Consider the following 18931-nt stretch of genomic DNA (forward strand, 5'->3'; position numbering starts at 1 on the left):
GAAACTATTGAGGAAAGATGTTCCATTTGTCTGGTCTGAGGACCAACAAGCTAGCTTTGAGAAATTGAAGACTGTTTTAACTCAAGCCCCAGTGTTGATTCAGCCTGAATCTGGGAAGGATTTTTCTGTCTACAGTGATGCTTCTCATTCTGGATTAGGATGTGTTTTGATGCAAGATAGGAAAGTTGTCGCTTATGCGTCACGTCAGTTAAGGCCGCATGAGCATAACTATCCTACTCACGATCTGGAACTAGCTGCTGTGGTTTTTGCTTTAAAGATCTGGAGACACTACCTCTACGGAGAGAAGTGTTATATCTATACTGATCATAAGAGTCTGAAGTATCTGCTTACTCAGAAAGAATTGAATTTGAGACAGCGTCGCTGGTTGGAGCTTTTAAAGGACTATGATTTTGAGATAGAATATCATCCAGGGAAGGCTAATGTAGTAGCAGACGCCTTGAGCCGTAAGGCGATATCAGATCTTAGAGCCTTATTTGCCAACTTGAGCTTATTGGATGATAATAGCTTGTTAGCAGAGTTACAGGTTAAACCTACTTTGGCCGAGGAGATTAAGGCCAAACAACTCCTTGATAGCTCGTTGCTTCCCATTATTGAACAAGTTAAGCATGGATCGAGTTCGGAGTATACTGTGGATCAGGATGGTATTTTGTGTTTTCACGGTCGTTACTGCGTCCCTAAAGATGATGAGTTAAGACGGATTATTCTTCAGGAGGCTCATAATAGTCCTTATGCTATGCATCCTGGTGGGGACAAAATGTACAATAATCTCAAAGAGCGCTACTTTTGGACTGGTATGAAGAAGAATATTTCAGATTTTGTGGCAAAGTGTTTGACTTGTCAGCAGGTTAAGGCAGAGCACCAGCATCCGTCTGGATTGTTACAGTCAATTAAGATTCCTGAGTGGAAATGGGAGCGTATTACGATGGACTTCGTTACTGGTCTTCCTCTAACTCCTTCCAAAAAGGATTCTATCTGGGTGATTGTTGATCGACTCACCAAGTCAGCACACTTTATCCCTATTCGGGTTAATTATTCTCTGGATAAACTGGCTAAGTTGTATATTTCTGAGATCGTTAGACTTCATGGTGTTCCGTTGTCTATCATATCTGATCGAGATCCGAGATTCACTTCCAGGTTCTGGAAAGCTTTGCACGAGGCTCTGGGTACTCGTTTGAATTTCAGTACAGCTTTTCATCCTCAAACTGATGGACAGTCTGAGCGAGTGATTCAGGTGTTGGAGGATATGTTACGGGTTGTGTGATTGATTTTCGTGGTAGTTGGGAAGATTTCTTGTCGTTAGCTGAGTTTGCTTACAATAATAGTTATCAGGCGAGTATTCGCATGGCACCGTACGAGGCTCTGTATGGCCGTAGATGTCGTACTCCTATATGTTGGACAGAGTTGCATGATAGAAAAACTTTGGGTCTAGACTTGGTTCGAGAGACTGAAGATACTGTCAGACTGATCCGTGATCGCTTAAGAGAGGCATTTGATAGGCAGAAGTCATACGCAGATAAGCGACGTAAGGATATCGAGTTTGAGGTTGGAGATCAGGTTTTTCTTAAGGTATCTCCATGGAAGAAGGTATTGAGATTTGGGCGTAAAGGTAAACTGAGTCCGCGATTTATTGGGCCGTATCGTATTCTGAAGAAAGTCGGACCTGTTGCTTATCAGCTTGAGCTGCCTTCCCAGCTCAGTCGTATTCATGATGTTTTTCATGTATCTATGTTGAGGCGATACCGTCCAGATCCAGATCACATCATTCAGGTTGATGAGGTAGAGCTGAGACCTGATTTGTCATATGAGGAGGAGCCTGTTCAGGTTTTAGAGAGGGATGAGCGAATTCTTCGGAATAGGCGTATTCCAATGGTCAAAGTTCAGTGGAGTAATCGTAGCCCCTCAGAAGCTACTTGGGAGACATTGGAGTCAATGGAGATTCAATTTCCTCATCTGTTTTCATAAGGTAAATTTCGAGGACGAAATTTCTTGTAGAGGGGGAGAATTGTAACAACCCGAAAATTTTAAAATAATATTTAATTGGGAATTGAGGTTTTAATTGAGTAATTGGTGAAAATTTGGGGACTAAATTGGAAGTTTTTAAAACTTGAAGCTTGTTTAAGAGTTAAAGAAAATTCAGGGACCAAGCCCTGAATTTACCCTAAAATGTTAGGTAAGGGCTATTATATACGTGAATTGGTTTCTGATTTCAGAAACCAATTCTTCCCAAATTCCCTCTCCCAACCTCAACTGCCGACGACGATCCCGACGCCGTCCGAATTCCGATCGTCATTTTAAAACCACCATCGTGTTCATCATCAAGCGAGGAACAAACCCTTCAATTTAATTGAAGCGAAACGCTGCCAAACGTCGTGAATTTCAAGTCAAAGCATCGACGTTTTTTTTTAAGCTCAATCGCTTAGAAAATCCTAAATTCATCGCCGATCGTTGCTCCTTTTACGACACCTCCCGCACCATCGTGTTCCTTGTGTCGTTCCGAGTCCGCCGGTGTCATCCTCGATCTCCGTTGACGGCGGCAAGTGGGGAGGTGGATCAGTCAAAGATTCGGCCGAGTTGAAATCGAGCTCTCCGCCGTTCAAAAATTTGAACCGATCTTTGTAAGTATCTCGAAATCGCTCAAAATAATTTTTAGAAATTTTTCCGTGATTTTTAGAGCCCCGGAGGACGTCGCACGCGCCCACACGCGCCGCCGCAGGCGAGTGAACGTTGGAAACCGGTTTTGACCGGTTTAACCGGTTTTGAACCGGTTTTGACCGGTTTGACCGGTCACGACCCGTTTACCCGACCCGTTGACCCGACCCGACCCGTTGACCCGACCCGTTGACCGTTGACCGTGCTATTCTGGGAATTAATTCGGTTTTGGTGCTATTCTGGGAATTAATTCGAAATGGGTGCTATTTCGGTAATTTTTTTAAAGGGTAGTTTGTTGACCTCCTTTGACCAGAACTTTGACCGGCTTTGACCAACTATTAACGACCTTTGTTTTCGACCAAGAATACCTATCCTGATAGTTTTCGACGTTCCGAATCCGTTTTTGGGGTCCGTTTTGCTAAATTCAAACCCGAAAGTCTCCAAATCGTCAGTCAACCCCGTTGACTTTAATTTTGACCAAGAATTCGAAATTTTGGAAGGTCATACTTTATATTTTTCGACGTCCTGAATTTGATTTCGAAGTCCGTTTTGCCAAATTCTGACCCGAAATTCCCGAATCAAGCTTGTAAACCCAAAAGGCTTAATATTTTAATATTTTGATTATTTAAATGAGATTTGGTCAAGGATTTACTCAATAAAATATTTTATGAAGGTACTCGTGTTTCACCTGAGCAAGGATCAATTAGGTCCGGTATTATCCGTTCGTTAGATCAGCCTGAACCGCGTACTACGAGAATTACCCGTAGGTTTCCGTATATTATTTAAATAATATTTAGATTATTTATATTAGGATTCCAATATGGATTTTTTTCTAATTCGTAGGATCTAGTGCTGCAGCAGAACGTGATCGACAAACCCAATAGTAGGATTCCCTATCCGATTTCTCAGAGTGTGACAGGTGTGTTTCCTGACAGTGTTGTTTTACTGTTTTAAAATATTATTTGAATTATTTCAGAATGGTGATTATTCAAAATATTGTTATGACATGATACATGATATCTGATTTCTGAATAATGGTTACCGACATCTGATTACCGTATTTCTGTATATGATTTTCAAGCATGATCCATTTTCATGTTTTAATGGATTAATCACCATTTTTACTCGAATATATATTTGTTTATTACTGTCATTGGGGGGGAAAAGAATTGTTGGAGGAAGAAAATATTGCAGGCTCCTCGGCTTTGTGCTCAGGGCCTTACTGGTCGTGACGGGGTGTATGGTTATGGGAACCTACACAATTTGTTCGTGACGGATGGGGGTAGTGTTCATATTTAAAAAAAAACATGTTGCATAAATCGATTTTTATTGATAATATCTTATTAATATGTTTTTGTACGCTGTATGGAACACACTGGGCTTCTTAGCTCATTCTGTAAATTTTAACTTTTTTCAGATAACAGCAGACCGTAAGCTAGCAGATTTGGCATCAGGAGAAATCAACTATTTTATTTTGTACGAACATATATTTTTGTATGTTTTTCGGTTATGTTTGGTGACATGTATTTTATTATCGTTTTGGACATATCTGTATTATTAATATTATGTTTTATATTATATTTAACGTTCTATAAGTTATATAAAAAAAAAAAAAAAAACCTCTGAATGGGATATGTGACCACTTAGGTTTGGGTCTAACTCACAGACTGGGTCTAGGGGGTTACATAATGTGTACAGGCTATAACGACCGTTAAATTATGCCGTTAAAGGACACATGTCACGTTCTGGTAATTTTGAGAAATTTTATTTAAAATAAAAAAATATAATTTTTTAAAAACCCAAAATTTTCTCAAATTAAAAAAACCCCTAAAAACTTTTAAAATCCTAATTTCAATCCATTTGCTACAGTTGGTCACCATCACCCTCGTCAATCGACAAAAAGTCTAATGGCATATGACCGAAAGAACACCCAACGACTGAAACCCCCTACTCCAACCTCTAATTGTATAGATGGAAATCGACGTTCGTAAAATGTTGCACCTACACCATTGTCGGGTGCTCGATCGATTGCGAAAATAAGAGGGTTTCAGTCGTGGGTGGTTGGTCGATCACACGTCGTTGGGTGATCGGTTGATTAACGTTGGTGGCAAAGGGATTGAAATTAGTGTTTTAAAAGATTTTGGGGTTTTTTTGGTAATTTTATTTAAAAATTATAATTTTAAGTTTTTTTTTTTTAAATTTAAATAAGATTTTTAAAATTTTGTGAAGGTGAAACGTGTCATTTAACTATAGAATTTAACTGTCATTACGGGTCGAGTACCTAAAATAGTAATGTTTGCAACATTAGGCATCTCGATTTACCGAAAAAAGTTTGGGCACCCCTCTGAGAAAAACAGTATAATTTAAGCACTTACTTTTATATTAAGCCAAAAAAATTATAAGATATGATAAATATCTATCTAAATTAGGGGTAAAACGTGTAATTAAATATATAAACAACGTTTGGCGCCATCCCATCGTTTTAAAAAAAAGCCCAAAGAGAGAGTACCGCTAAAACTGTGAAAATATTCAGCGGGAATCCACCAAAACTCCCTCCCAAATTCTTCAATACAAAAAGCTCTCATCTTCGCCTTCTTTAAATCACCTATTCCCTTCATTGAATTAACCCTAAGGTTTTCCCAGGAACCAAACACTCCGAAAAGAAAAAGAGAGGCAGAAATGGCTAAATCTGTGAGCCAAGATGCGATATCAACGATTTTGGCCAATCCATCTCCCGATTCTTCTTCAGACCCTGCTGAGATCGTCGTCCAAGTCTTGGATCTCAAGCTCACCGGAAACCGCTACACGTATGCTTCTTTTTGTTGTTCAATCTGTTTTTTTTATCGCTTTGCTTGATTAGTAGTCAAATGTATTCTGGGTTTTGGGTTTCCGCGCCCAACTTGTCAATAGCTATCTTGAATCTTCTTCATTTCTAACCCTGAAACGCTATTGTATATTTACTTCGGGAGTTTTTTTAGATCTGGTTTATTTAATTGAGAAATTAGTTTTTTGTAAAGCAAATTCTAGGTTTTGGGTTTTTGAGATAAACCTGTCGATGGCTACTTAATTGAATTTTCTTCACCCCTTGACATGCTGTGATTTATTTACTCAATTTGTTGTTTAGATATGTGTTATTTGCTTGAACACTTGTGTGTTTTTTTTTTAATTTCCCGCCGTTTTTCTTGTTTTGTTCAGCAACAAACTGAACACCATCAGTGCATTATTGTTTGAAGAATGATACTTTTTCCAATGAAAATGTAATGACTAATTATTATTTTGGTTAATATTTGATTTTGAAGGTTTAATGCAAGTGATGGTAAGATGAAACTGAGAGCGATATTCCCATCAAACATGTCATCTGAGATCATTGCAGGCAGTGTTCAGAACAAGGGTCTCGTTAAAATTCTTGATTATACCCTCAATGATATCCCCAACAAATCAGAGAAGTAACTTTTGATTACCCTTCACTGTTTATTTATTTGTTTGTTTTAAAGGTTTCTTAAACATGATGTTTGAAACGTGCACTGCGTTTCAGGTACTTAATTGTGACAAGATGTGAGGTAGTATCTTCTGCACTTGAGACAGAAATCAAAACCGAGGAACCTGATATTGTATTAAAGAAGCCGAAACTTGAACATGAGAGTCAAAATGAGGCTAAAACCGATTTGGCTGGTATTATTTTGAAGCCAAAGCAAGAAGTGGTTTCAAAGTCTGCAGCACAAATAGTACATGAGCAGCGAGAAAAGTATATTTCCTTATTTTTTTTCTGAAGTGCACTCTTCTTGATTGTCATCTATAAGATTTGATTGTTTCTTTAGTAGTGTCTTACATAGTTCTTAAATTAACAGTATGGCTCCAGTTGCCCGTATGTCAATGACTACAAGAGTGCATCCTCTTGTTTCATTGAATCCTTACCAAGGGAATTGGACAATTAAAGTTCGTCTCACAAGCAAGGGAAACATGCGTACCTATAAGAATGCTAGAGGAGAAGGTTGTGTTTTCAATGTGGAGTTAACAGATGAAGATGTAAGCTGCTAATAACTTATGATCTTCTTATGCTGTGTCTGGAGAAACCTTTTAATAACTTGTAGAAAATTGCGTTCTAATTGATTGAATGATTTGTATTTTATAGGGTACACAAATTCAAGCCACAATGTTTAATGAAGCTGCAAGGAAGTTCTATGAGAAGTTTCAACTGGGGAAAGTCTATTACATATCAAGAGGCACACTAAAAGTTGCTAACAAGCAGTTTAAGACTGTTAAAAATGATTATGAAATGACTTTGAATGAGAATTCTGTGGTGGAAGAGGCTTCCGATGAAGAAACATTTATTCCAGAAGCTAAATTCAACTTTGTCCCTATTGATCAATTAGGCCCTTATGTTAATGGAAGGGAGCTTGTTGGTAAGTACTCATTCCTAGAAATTTAAAACATGATGTATTTTAGTCCTTCAATGCTTTGGATTCTTATTTTTTCTTTTTCTTTAATTACTTTGAATTCCAGATATTATCGGAGTTGTTCAAAGTGTCACTCCTGTATCAAATATTAAAAGGAAGACTGACAATGAGAATATTCCAAAGAGGGATATGGTTGTTGCAGATGAAACGTAAATGTCCACTTCTAGACTCCTATATGTTTCCCCCCTTTTAATTATGATTTACCAATGTCGTATGCTTTTGGATGCCAGGAAGAAAACAGTGGTGGTTTCTTTGTGGAATGAGCTTGCAAATGATGTTGGTCAGAAGTTGTTTGACCTTGCTGATACATATCCAGTAGTTGCAATTAAATCACTCAAAGTTAGTGATTTTCAAGGTACTCTAAGGCTGGAGCCTTTCTGACAGAAAACTAGAAATCTTGCATTAAAATGGTTTTCCTGAAATCTGTTTAATGTTTTAGGTGTATCTTTGTCAACATTGGGAAAAAGTACAGTGATGATTAATCCAGATATTCCTGAAGCAAAGAAGTTGAGATCTTGGTAAGTTGATTGTTGCCGAGGAACTACTGGTTATCCCTTTTTTAAGTAGCTTTTTCCGATACAGTTTTTTTTTTCTTCATGCAGGTATGATATGGAAGGGAAAGTGAGTTCCATGGCCAACATTGGAATGGGTTTGAGTCCTTCATCCAGGACTGGAGCAAGATCTATGTATACTGACAGGGTTTCCCTTTCTCATATCACTGGTGACCCATCCTTGGGTGATGGAAAGGTATATTTGTATGAACTACAGGTTTTGTTTCCTCTTGGAGTGGGAATGTGGATTAAAATGTGTTGTTATAAAAGTAATATATATGACATTTCCTTGTAATTGAAAATAATATCGCTTTTGATAGTCAAATATGTTTCATGGGCAGCCTGTATTTTTCAGCATAAAAGCATTTGTTAGTTTGATCAAGCCTGAGCAGGCAATGTGGTACCGTGCTTGCAAAACATGCAACAAGAAAGTAACTGAAGCTGTTGGGTCTGGTTATTGGTGTGAAGGATGCCAGAAAAATGATGAAGAGTGCAATTTAAGGTGAGATGTTGGAATACTTTGAAATTACTGTCAAGTTATTTAGCTGACATTTCTAACGTTTCCTTTTTTGGCATTTCTTAGATACATAATGGTGTCAAAGATATCTGATGCAAGAGGTGAAGCCTGGGTTTCAGCCTTCAATGAAGAAGCAGAGAACATTATTGGATGCTCAGCTGAGGAACTAGATAAACTGAAGTCAGAGGTAAAAGCATTTCTCTGCTGATGAGTTTGTTGTTGTATATGGCATATGTTCATGTTTAAGATGTAGAATATTGACACAGTTCATTGCTATTTTCAGCAAGGAGATGTTGATGGATACCAACAGAAGTTGAAGGAAGCTACTTGGGTTCCTCATCTCTTTCGAGTTAGTGTGGCTCAAAATGAGTATAACAATGAGAAGAGGCAGAGGATAACTGTCAGAGCCGTTGCTCCGATTAACTTTGCTGAAGAATCCAAGTTTTTGCTTGAAGATATCAAGAAGATGACAAATTCTCAGTAGTTTATTTCCGTTTATGTTTGTAAATGATGGATTCAGTAGGGGTTATAAATTAAACTTTCAGTTTGGATCTATCTTATGCTATTCATGAAACAAATTAGGATTAGTTTTCTTTTGTAATGAACCCTTTGAAATCTTCAATTATCTGTGTTGGTATTTTCTTCCTATATAGCTTTTTAAGTTTAAACCTCCCCTGTGGCCTTTAGTCAGCTCGGTTAAGCAAAACCACGCAGCAGCTCAATGTCCCTAAGATAGAAAGGTAGGGACGAGCACATTATTTTATTTTATGAGGATGACAGAGTGAAATATATTTTTAATAGAAAATGCAATGAAAAATATTTAAAATATATAAGAATTTAAAATTTTATGGGACAATGAGGATAGGCATCGGGTTTTTGGTCCACTCGACCCGAGATCAAGGAATCCTCTACTCGAGACCTGATCCGATCAAAACAAGATTTCACCCGACCCGATAAATAACTTAAAAACCCGACTCAAAATAATAAAAATATTATTTTTATTTAATAAAAACGACTTAATTGAAAAAAATAATATGTAGAGAGATATTATTGTAATTATTCTTAAATATATAAGGTAAAATTATAAATTTTTTCGGGTCGGATTGGGTCGAGTCGGGTATTTTCACCTTAAACTCGAACCCGACCTGAACCTAATTTTTTTTTAAAATAGCCCGACCGGACCCGATCGGGTTGGGTCGGAACCCGTTGAGTTCGGGTTCTATACTCATCCCTAGGACGATCACCCTCACCTTCCCCTCTAGGTCCATCCTTGGGAAAAGGCAAGCTTCCCATCAAAAGCCTCCATAGTGTTGCAATAACATCATATGGATGGCAAAAGCAAAAAACCCTATTCTTTAGAGCCTTTTGCCATGCAGCAATGGCCGAATTGTTTGAGGTTTCTTCCTCATTCACGTGGTTGTTTTTCTGTTGAAACAAGTATGATTCTTCTGGAGCCAGATGCATTTGCCAAGCAAGTGGCATGGGGATGTTTGTTTTGAGGCAAAATCATATTGTGGATCAAAGCAACTACTTTAGAAACACCGATACTAATAAGCCCTTAGTTTTAAAAGATGCAAGGCGTTTCGAGGAGTAAAGAGTCTCTAGAGTCTAGACGCAAGACGAATGCGTGCGCCTCTTATAGACAAGGAACACTTCTGTACTAAAATATTTAAATCAATTATATAACATTTTCTACTCAAAATAAAATGATCGATATTAAAATATTCAATATTAATCAATTACTGATGTTTAAAATGATATAAATTCAATTCAATAAATATAGATAAAAGATAATATATTACGCATTACAAATTCACTGCTTTACGGCATAATTTGAAAAAAGATAACGTAATAAATAACAGATTCGAAAAAGATGGCATTAATGCTATTAACTATTGCTATATCTGCATAATTTGGGAAAAAATAATGATCTCATCTATATATATATATTTTTTTGCATTTCTTAGAGAATCGATAGGGTTATGCAGGTTGACAGAAATGAATAAAACAAAGAGAAAGCACAGTGAGAGTGTGCGACGGAGAAGAAAGATAACCTGGTGGTTGACAGTTGGCGACTGACAGAATGTGACGGTAACGTGGTGGCTGCGCTGTGATGACGAGAGAGGCAGAGACTGCCTTTTTTTAATTAATTTTCCCCTCTCCAAAGGCGCAGTTCTGGAAAAGCATTAATTCTTGAAAAGCGCTAAAAGCATAAAAAGCGCTAAAAGCATAAAAAGCGCTAAAAGCATAGGAAGCGTGCGCCATTCACCGCCTCGCCTGTGCTGCCGGAGGCAATTTTTCCGGCACCCACCTGGCACCCGGCACACCTAGGCACGCTTTTTAAAACTAAGTACATGCCTCAAAGCTCTAAAACAAATAAACTAAAATACTTTCAGAAATGATGGGAATGGGTGCATTTCGTTCAAATTCCACAATATTTAGAAGCATAAATGAGGAAACTACATGAAAGTACTAACGTTATTTGAAAATCATCATCGAGTATATAGTTCCCTAACTTGATGCACAAAAGTATCAAATGCATACATTTCCAACTGCTTTAACGGATAAAACTAGTGTGCCATTGGAGTAACCACAAATGAGACCTCGGAAACTCTTAGTCAATCTAATTCCTTATACAGCCATAAGATCGCCGTAATTGCGCATTAAAGAATCGATCCAGCAAATAATCCAGCAGCTCGCAGCAGTTTCTAACCAAAAAAAGAGAGGATAAAAACATACATTGTTTTTCAGTTGGCAAATGGAATTAGATAATTAATACATAAAAGGAAATGCAATAATATAAGAGAAACATGATTGTACTGTGAAAACTTTTGTAAAGCATGATCAAAGTACACTACTTTGGAGTGCACTCTTTTCTCTATGAATACAGTTAGGCTATATAGACTAACATGCACATTTCAGATGTAAAGGAATCTATTCTCATTGATGTGGCTTGTAAATCAATAAACAATTCTGGTCTTGAATAGTTAAGAATGATCGAGTAATTAAATAAAATGAATATTCCTTCCGAGATAAAGTATATCACAAACAGTAGACATCTTAAATATGAAGTCATTTAAATGTGTTCATGATGGTTTTAGTGCGATATGAGCTCATAATGCTGCCATAAGCTCGCCACAGATATTTGGTCACTCTCACTACATGCCAATATAAATCGAAATTCTGGATGATGGATGCCATGACAATGAAAATTGGAACAGGGAAGCTCTACAAAAGGTTGGTTCTAAACATCTTCAGATAGGAAAAAGGAAGGTATTTAAATGATACAGCCTATATGCTGCTCATTCCCAAACGTTCAAGCAAATTGACTATACTCAAATGACATATACTCATCAAGCCTTTCATAGACCTCTTCCCCTGTTTTATATAATCTCGTAGAATATTTCAGAGAATGTTCAAGGGATATAAAATGACATTCAAATTTTCTTGGGTCACTGTTGTCAGAATGTTTGAAATCCATTTCCTAGAAAAGGATATTTGTTAAAGCTTTTAGCTTATCATCATAGAAAAGCTTTCAAACCCCCTCGTGTTGCTTGAATTCGAGTGAGTGTCAGATTGGGTATGCGCTCAATACAGATATATGTGTATTTTTTTCTAAGCTTTTAAGGGTATCTGAAAGGTCAAATATAACAGCCATATTGTGAAAAAGCTTATAGATCATTTTCTTTCGAAAACTTTCAAAAGTGTTCACCAAAATCAATGGAGCTTGAGATCATAATAAACATTTACATAGATTTGCCAGGCCACAAAAACCAATACTTTTCCCAAAAATGGAAAACAGAGTTAATTATGTAAACAACAAATCCAACTAATGAGGAAACTTCTTATCCTCCAGTAAATCTCTTAAGGTAGTCCTATATTCTCTATACAATTTGATCCTTTAGAGAACCCTTTTCGTGATTTCAGTAAAGAACTCAGTTAAGACAGTGAGAGTAGCATTCATGTAATCAACTAAAACAATGAGAAATTCCAGACTCTCAAAAACCAAAATAATCTTCAAGAACAAAAAAAAAACCCGTTTTCTTCCACCTTTCCCCCCTTTTCTTCATCAGTTGAGTAGAAATCTGGCATTCTAAATAAATTCCCATAAACCCAATATCGTAAAAAAAAAATTACGCGCTCAATCAAACGAAAGAGCCGAGAAAAGGTTGAAAACTATGGAAAGAAAAAGAATAATAGAAGATAAATAAAATGAAATACCATATTGTGAGACCAGTTTTCTTCATCGTGGACTTGGGAGTGCCAGAAAGCTCTGAGCTTATCGAGAGAGACCACGGTGTCCGCCATTGCTGCTCTGATTAAGAAGAAAGAAAAGAAAGCTTTTTGCTTTTCAGAATCAGAGATTGTTCTTTGGTACCTAAATGCGCTTGGGTAAGGTTTTAGGGTTTTATTGTTAAGAACGAAGTGCTCCAAATTTGAAATATATTAAGAAATTATTTAGATAACTCTTATCGTGATATTTATGATGTGTCAGCCAATTACATTAATCAACTTTTAAGGTATTTATGGATAGAATAAACTACACAAACAGTCACTAAACTTTGAATAATTTTTCATTTTACCCACTTAACTTTCAAAAGTTACAAATTATTCACTAACATTATTTTTTTTTTGAATGGAAGAAAACTCTCAACATCACTAACATTATTGATTGTAACAAAATGGCCACTCGACGTTAACAGTCGTTAACTTCGATGATGGAAAGCTGAGCTGGACCGTTAAACACTTAATTGAACAGTTAGGTACCACGTTGGAGGGCCCATTTGACTATTATTGACTGACTCTTCATCTCATTGCAACATCAAAAGCTCCATCCACTAGCAACTTGCCCATCGCCACCTTCATCTCTCTCACTTTTCTGCTGTTTGCTCACACTCCTCATCATCTTCTCTTCATGTGAGCAGCTTCCTATAACCAGTCATGGCGGCCTCATGAAACAAGAAGTTGTCTACGTCAAGCAACACCAGGTTCTCTACTACAAAGATGAGTTCGACGACAAAGGGGAAGCGGTCACCGTCGATCCATTGCTCATTTTTAAAACCCAAGTCTTAGAATGCAACTACACCGACGTTTACCGTGCTCTGACGCCGAATAATGGCACGATCAGAATCTTCACCGGCATAAATTGAACCATGGTGATATCATTGGGTACTTGTCGGAAAAGATTGGGTTGCTTACTGATCTTGCATTGTTCCATATCGACTTAAGACATAATTCAAGACATGATCACATGACATGAATTCAAGATAGAATTGTAAGTCCTTATTGAGAAAAGGAATTCCCAAAGCCTTCACTTTTTGCTGCCAATGAGCTATTTTGGAAAATTTTGGAAAATTTTGTAAAAGCGTTATACGACGAAAGAACCATATTTGAGCAAATAATATCCACTTCAAATCCTTCCATCTCCATCTTGTTCACCATTCTCTCCATATCTTTAAAACATTATGTTTTCCATACCCGTACAAAAGAAACCTAAACTCAAACAATGAAGGCTTAACCCCATTTTTCCATATTTTTAACCACATTCTCAGCCTCATTAGGCTGAACCATTTCACATAAGCAACTAACTATTGCTTTATAACCTTGGCGTTTGACATACACCGATGAAGAATTACAAACAAGTTCAGACAAGTAACCATAAGCCTCATTAAACCCTTGCTTTGATTCATGTTTAGAACAAGACTATATCAAATTGCAAAAGAATTGAGCAAGATCTCGCTCTCGAGACATTAGCTTTGAAATAGCTTGAGAGATTAAAGCTTCGGATTCATCGTGCTTACCTTGTATATCCAGCAAAGGAATTAACTCTGCAACTAACTTTGGGTTCCAATAGTATTGGAAAAGTAAAAATGTTGGGAAACTTTCGGTGTGAAAATGGTGTATTTATTGCACCGAATTCAAGCTGACAATTGTTGAAAAGTGGATGGAAATGCACCAAATTCAAGTTGACAATTGTTGAAAAGTGGATGGGGAAATTGTATTTTAGTCCATGCATACTTTAAAGTATTTACAAGATTAGTCCATAAGCTTCAACTATAAATACCCTTACCCATTTAGCTTCAAAATCATCCCAAATCATTTTTTCTCCCAATACTAGAGAGTTTTCTTGTGAGTTGAGAGTGTTTTGTAAACACCTGTAAATTTTCTCTCTTTAGTAAAAGATCTACAGAAGTCCGGAGAAGTAGACATAATTACTCCGTTATCAATTTCGAGTATTATTTTTCCGCTTGTATTTCACATTCTTACTAATCTAGTTATAGAGAAATTACTCGTTCTCATTTTATTTTCCAACAACTGGCATCAGAGCTTTTAGTTATGAATTTTGAAAATTTTTTGTGAGGTTACTATTCATGTAAATAGTAATTTTCGTGAATAGTAAAATTTGGTGGGCGATACGAGTTTGACGGAGGTGTTCTAATACACGGTGGTTCGCAGAAATTATCAGAAACGATCCAAAAAAAGCCAGATTCGAGTGGGAGCGATGGCTGCAAACGAAGGGAAGGTGAAAATTGAGAAGTTCGATGGTGCAAACTTTGGCTTTTGGAAGATGCAAATTGATGATTTTCTGTACCATAAAAATCTATATCAACCTCTCTCAGGAAAGCAACCAGAGGGCATGAAGAATGTAGGCTGGGCTCTTCTCGACAGAAAAACCCTCGGAGTTATCCGACTGACGTTATCCTGCAATGTTGCTTTCAACATAGCAAAGGAAAAGACCACGGCAGGTCTTATGGCGGCTTTCTCCAGTATGTATGAGAAGCCATCGGCCTCAAAAAAAGATCACTTGATGAGGCGATTATTCAATTTACAGATGGCGAAAGGTGCATCAGTGGCTCAACACCTAAATGAACTCAACACAATCACAACCAGTTGAGTTCTGTGGAAATTGAATTCGATGATGAAGTTCGATCTTTAATTCTCTTATCATCTCTACCAGATAGTTGGAATGCTACTGTTACAGTAGTCAGTAGCTTGTTGGGAAATAGTAAATTGTTTGATGATGTTCGAGATCTGGTATTGAGTGAAGAAATGCGACGGAGAGAATCGGGTGAAGCATCAAGCTCATCAGCCTTGCACACGGAGTCTAGAGGGAGAACTTCAGAAAGAAATCTAAATCGTGGCAGATCAAATTCTAGAAGGGGAAAATCAAGAATGGGAAAGAAAGATTTTAACTGTTATAATTGCGGCAAGAATGGTCACTTTAAAAGAGATTGCCGAGAACCGAAGAAAGATACCAGCGCACAGGAATCTGTAAACATGACAGAGAAGACAAGTGATGCCATGATTCTAAGCGTCAATAGTCTGATTGAATCATGGATCTTGGATTCAGGGGCATCTTTCCACTCCACCCATGCCAAGAAATTATGGAGAACTATGTTAGTGGTGATTTTGGGAAGGTTTATCTAGCTGATGATGAAACCTTGAAGATTGTCGGAAAAGGAGACATCCGATTAAAGTTGCCAAACCAGAACACTTGGAAGCTGAAAGGAGTGAGACATATTCATGGCCTCAAAAGAAATTTGATTTCTATAGGACAGCTTGATGGAGAAGAATATAATATAACATTTTCAGGATGTGAATGGAAGATTACTAAAGGAGCACTCGTCATTGCTCGTGGTAAGAAGAATGGTACTCTCTATGTAACCTCAAATTTAGTGAATATCATTGTAGTAGCAGATGCTGATGGAAAATCAAACCTATGGCACCAAAGGCTTGGCCATATGAGCGAGAAAGGGATGAAGAAACTTTTTTCAAAAGGGAAGCTACCGGATCTAAGAATATAGATGTCGAACTATGTGAGGATTGCATCTTTGGCAAACAAAAGAAAGTAAGTTTTACAAAGATTGGCAAGACACCCAAGGCTGAAAAGTTAGAGTTGGTTTATACTGATGTATGGGGACCATCTCCAGTTCCATCTCTTTCAGGCTCACTATATTATGTCACATTCATCGATGATTCTACGAAGAAGATGTGGGTTTATTTTTTCAAGAAGAAATTAGAAGTCTTTGATACCTTCAGAAAATGGAAGGCCATGGTAGAAAATGAGATTGGTTTGAAAGTTAAGCGGTTGAGGTCTGATAATGGAGGAGAGTACAAAAATAATACATTCAGAGATTTCTGCGCAAACAATAGGATCAAGATGGAGACAACAGTTCCCATGACACTGTAGCAGAATGACATAGCAGAGTGCATGAATAGAACTCTGAATGAACGTGCCAGAAACATGAGGATACATGCCGGATTGCCCAAATTGCTATGGGTTGAAGCTATCAACACTGCAGCTTACCTGATCAACCATGGGCCCTCAGTTCCCTTGGATGGTAGAATACCAGAGGAAGTTTGGAGCAGAAAAGAATAAACCTTTCACACTTAAGAGTGTTTGGTTGTATTTCTTATGTACACATAAATTCTGCTGAAAGAAATAAACTTGATGTTAAGTCCAACAAATGCGTCTTTGTTGGTTATGGTGGTGATAAGTTCGGTTACCGATTTTGGGACTACAAAAATCAAAAGATCATCAGAAGCAGAGATATCATTTTCAATGAGAATGTGATGTACAAAGATAGGTCAACCATAGAATCAAGTAGCTCCAATACCGAAGTTAAAATAAAGGAATTTTCACTACTTGTTGCTGACTGACAATGGTGAACCAGAGTGCTATGATGAAGCAATGCATGTAGAGGATTCAGTCAAGTGGGAGTCTTCCATGAAATATGAGATAGACTCGCTTATGTCAACAAAGACGGTGACTACGGACAAACTGAAGTTGTGTTCAGCTTCAGTTGACATGCTAGAGTAACAAGACCAGAAATGATGCTGCATTGATAGAGGTGTGAAGACAGATTAAAATCAGTCTTCAAGTGGGAGATTGTTGGAAAAGTAAAAAATGTTGGGAAACTTTTGGTGTGAAAGTGGTGTATTTATTGCACCGAATTCAAGCTGACAATTGTTGAAAAGTGAATAAAAATTCACCGAATTCAAGCAGACAATTGTTGAAAAGTGGATGGGGAAATTGCATTTTAGTCCCTACACACTTTAAGGTATTTACAAGATTAGTCCCTAAGTTTCAATTATAAATACCCTTACCCATTTAGCTTCAAAACCATCCCAAATCATTTCTTTCTCCAATACTAGAGAGTTTTCTTGTGATTTGAGAGTGTTTTGTAAGCACCTGTAAATTTTCTCTCTTTAGTAAAAGATCTGCAGCAGTCCAGAGACATAGGCATAATTGGTTGAACTCTGTTATCAATTTCGGGTATTATTTTTCCGCTTTTATTTCACATTCTCACTAATCTGTTATAGGGAAATTACTCGTTCTTGTTTTATTTCCTAACAAATAGTACCTTGATGTTTCAGTTATCCTATTATACAAGGGAAATGTGAGGGTGTGAATTGCGGGGAGAGAAGATGAGAGCGCGCGTTCTAAGCAATGGACTTTGGCGATGATGCTACGAATTTCTTTATCAACCGGTTAATGGTTGTTGGGTCATCGACGGCAGCTGTGGATGCTAATGTAGAGAGGAAATGATGACCTTGCTTTGTTAGTGTCACTCCCCCTCTCTCACATTTGATTAAATGTGGCGTTAGCCGAAGGCGGTGGTGGTTCCATGGCTGGGGAATACTTAACGTTGAGCTTCCTACTATGTTTGATGTTAGTTTTAACAAGTTGATGGAGATTTTTTTGAAGGAAATTTGGGGAATGATAAGCCTGGAGCAGCTCCTTTTGTTGGAAATGTATTATCAGTCGGATGAAGGTGGCGATGGTCAAGGTTCTAGTGATGAAGTAGAGCTTCGATTAGGTGGGTGGAGTATTGTTGTTGCAATTAGTTGAAGCGTTGGTTAACATGAGTCAAATGGGCTCTCCAACGTGGCACTTGACACTCCAGGTGAGCATTTAATGGTCCAACTCAGCTTTCCATCACCGAAGTTAACCACTGCTAACGTTGAGTGACCATTTTGTTATGTTCAATAACATTAGTGACTAATTTGTAACTTTTAAAGTTTAGTAAAAACTAAAACTTACTCAAAGTTTAGTGACCATTGGTGTAGTTTACCCTTATGAATATTTATAAAATAAATAGGGCGGTTCTGGAGAGTTATGCCGTGTAGCGAGTTAGGTTGCGGCTAAAAGATGAAGAAAATAAGCGTGACATCAAATATTATATATAAACAAATATAGCATTTTAAGTTGGAAATAACTTAAAATGTGATATTTTTTATAATATTTGTTGTTGTAACTTAAAATAGTATCTTTTTCATAATATTTTTAGTTGACAACAAAAAAATGTGACATTCTTTGCTACATTTTATGTTCAAACACATTTTAGGTTGCAACAAAAAATGTTATAAAGAATGTCACATTTTAAGTTGCGTTCAATCTAAAAATTGTGTTTTTTTATCATACTTTTGGTTGCGCCAATTTTTGTTGATTTTTAGTCTTAAATTAGGTTGTCTTTCTTTAGAATTTTCTGTGGTTCTGCTATGAGGCATGTATTTTAAAACTACTTTGAGACGTGATCGGTTCAATAGGTAATCTATAGAAAATTATAATAATATTCAATTTTAATCTAAAACGTTATCTCGTTTTAATCTAAAAGTTATGTTTTTGGTAAGAAAACATATTACAACCTAAAATGTTAGCATAGTTTTTCAAATAAAAAAATTTAAAACTGACGATAACTTTTTAGATTTTAACTTCAAAACTTATTCAACCT

The 18931-nt window shown here is 37.0% G+C and overlaps 2 protein-coding genes and 1 pseudogene across 2 annotated transcripts; 1 reads left to right on the plus strand and 2 right to left on the minus strand.

Annotated features, from left to right (window-relative positions):
- The first annotated feature begins 5291 nt into the window (after positions 1 to 5291).
- LOC120115803 (replication protein A 70 kDa DNA-binding subunit B-like) lies at positions 5292 to 8704 on the plus strand. The gene is made up of 12 exons (XM_039136404.1): positions 5292 to 5477; positions 5970 to 6116; positions 6206 to 6415; positions 6519 to 6696; positions 6803 to 7073; positions 7174 to 7276; positions 7358 to 7482; positions 7567 to 7645; positions 7730 to 7874; positions 8020 to 8180; positions 8262 to 8382; positions 8479 to 8704. The coding sequence occupies exons 1-12, from the start codon at positions 5350 to 5352 to the stop codon at positions 8677 to 8679; spliced, it is 1869 nt and encodes a 622-aa protein (XP_038992335.1). The 5' UTR covers positions 5292 to 5349; the 3' UTR covers positions 8680 to 8704.
- A 1899-nt stretch (positions 8705 to 10603) lies between these two features.
- Positions 10604 to 12630, minus strand: LOC120115805 (mitochondrial import receptor subunit TOM5 homolog). Its single transcript, XM_039136405.1, is given in 3 exon segments — positions 10604 to 10864; positions 10867 to 10903; positions 12417 to 12630. Coding segments are annotated over 3 exon segments (162 nt in total). The 5' UTR covers positions 12504 to 12630; the 3' UTR covers positions 10604 to 10826.
- Positions 12631 to 13431: 801 nt separating this feature from the next.
- Positions 13432 to 18172, minus strand: LOC120115806 (annotated as a pseudogene).
- Positions 18173 to 18931: the final 759 nt, after the last annotated feature.

Source organism: Hibiscus syriacus, unplaced genomic scaffold (genome assembly GCF_006381635.1).
Source record: "Hibiscus syriacus cultivar Baekdansim isolate YM2019G1 unplaced genomic scaffold, ASM638163v2 tig00110272_pilon, whole genome shotgun sequence".
Taxonomy (NCBI): domain Eukaryota; kingdom Viridiplantae; phylum Streptophyta; class Magnoliopsida; order Malvales; family Malvaceae; genus Hibiscus; species Hibiscus syriacus.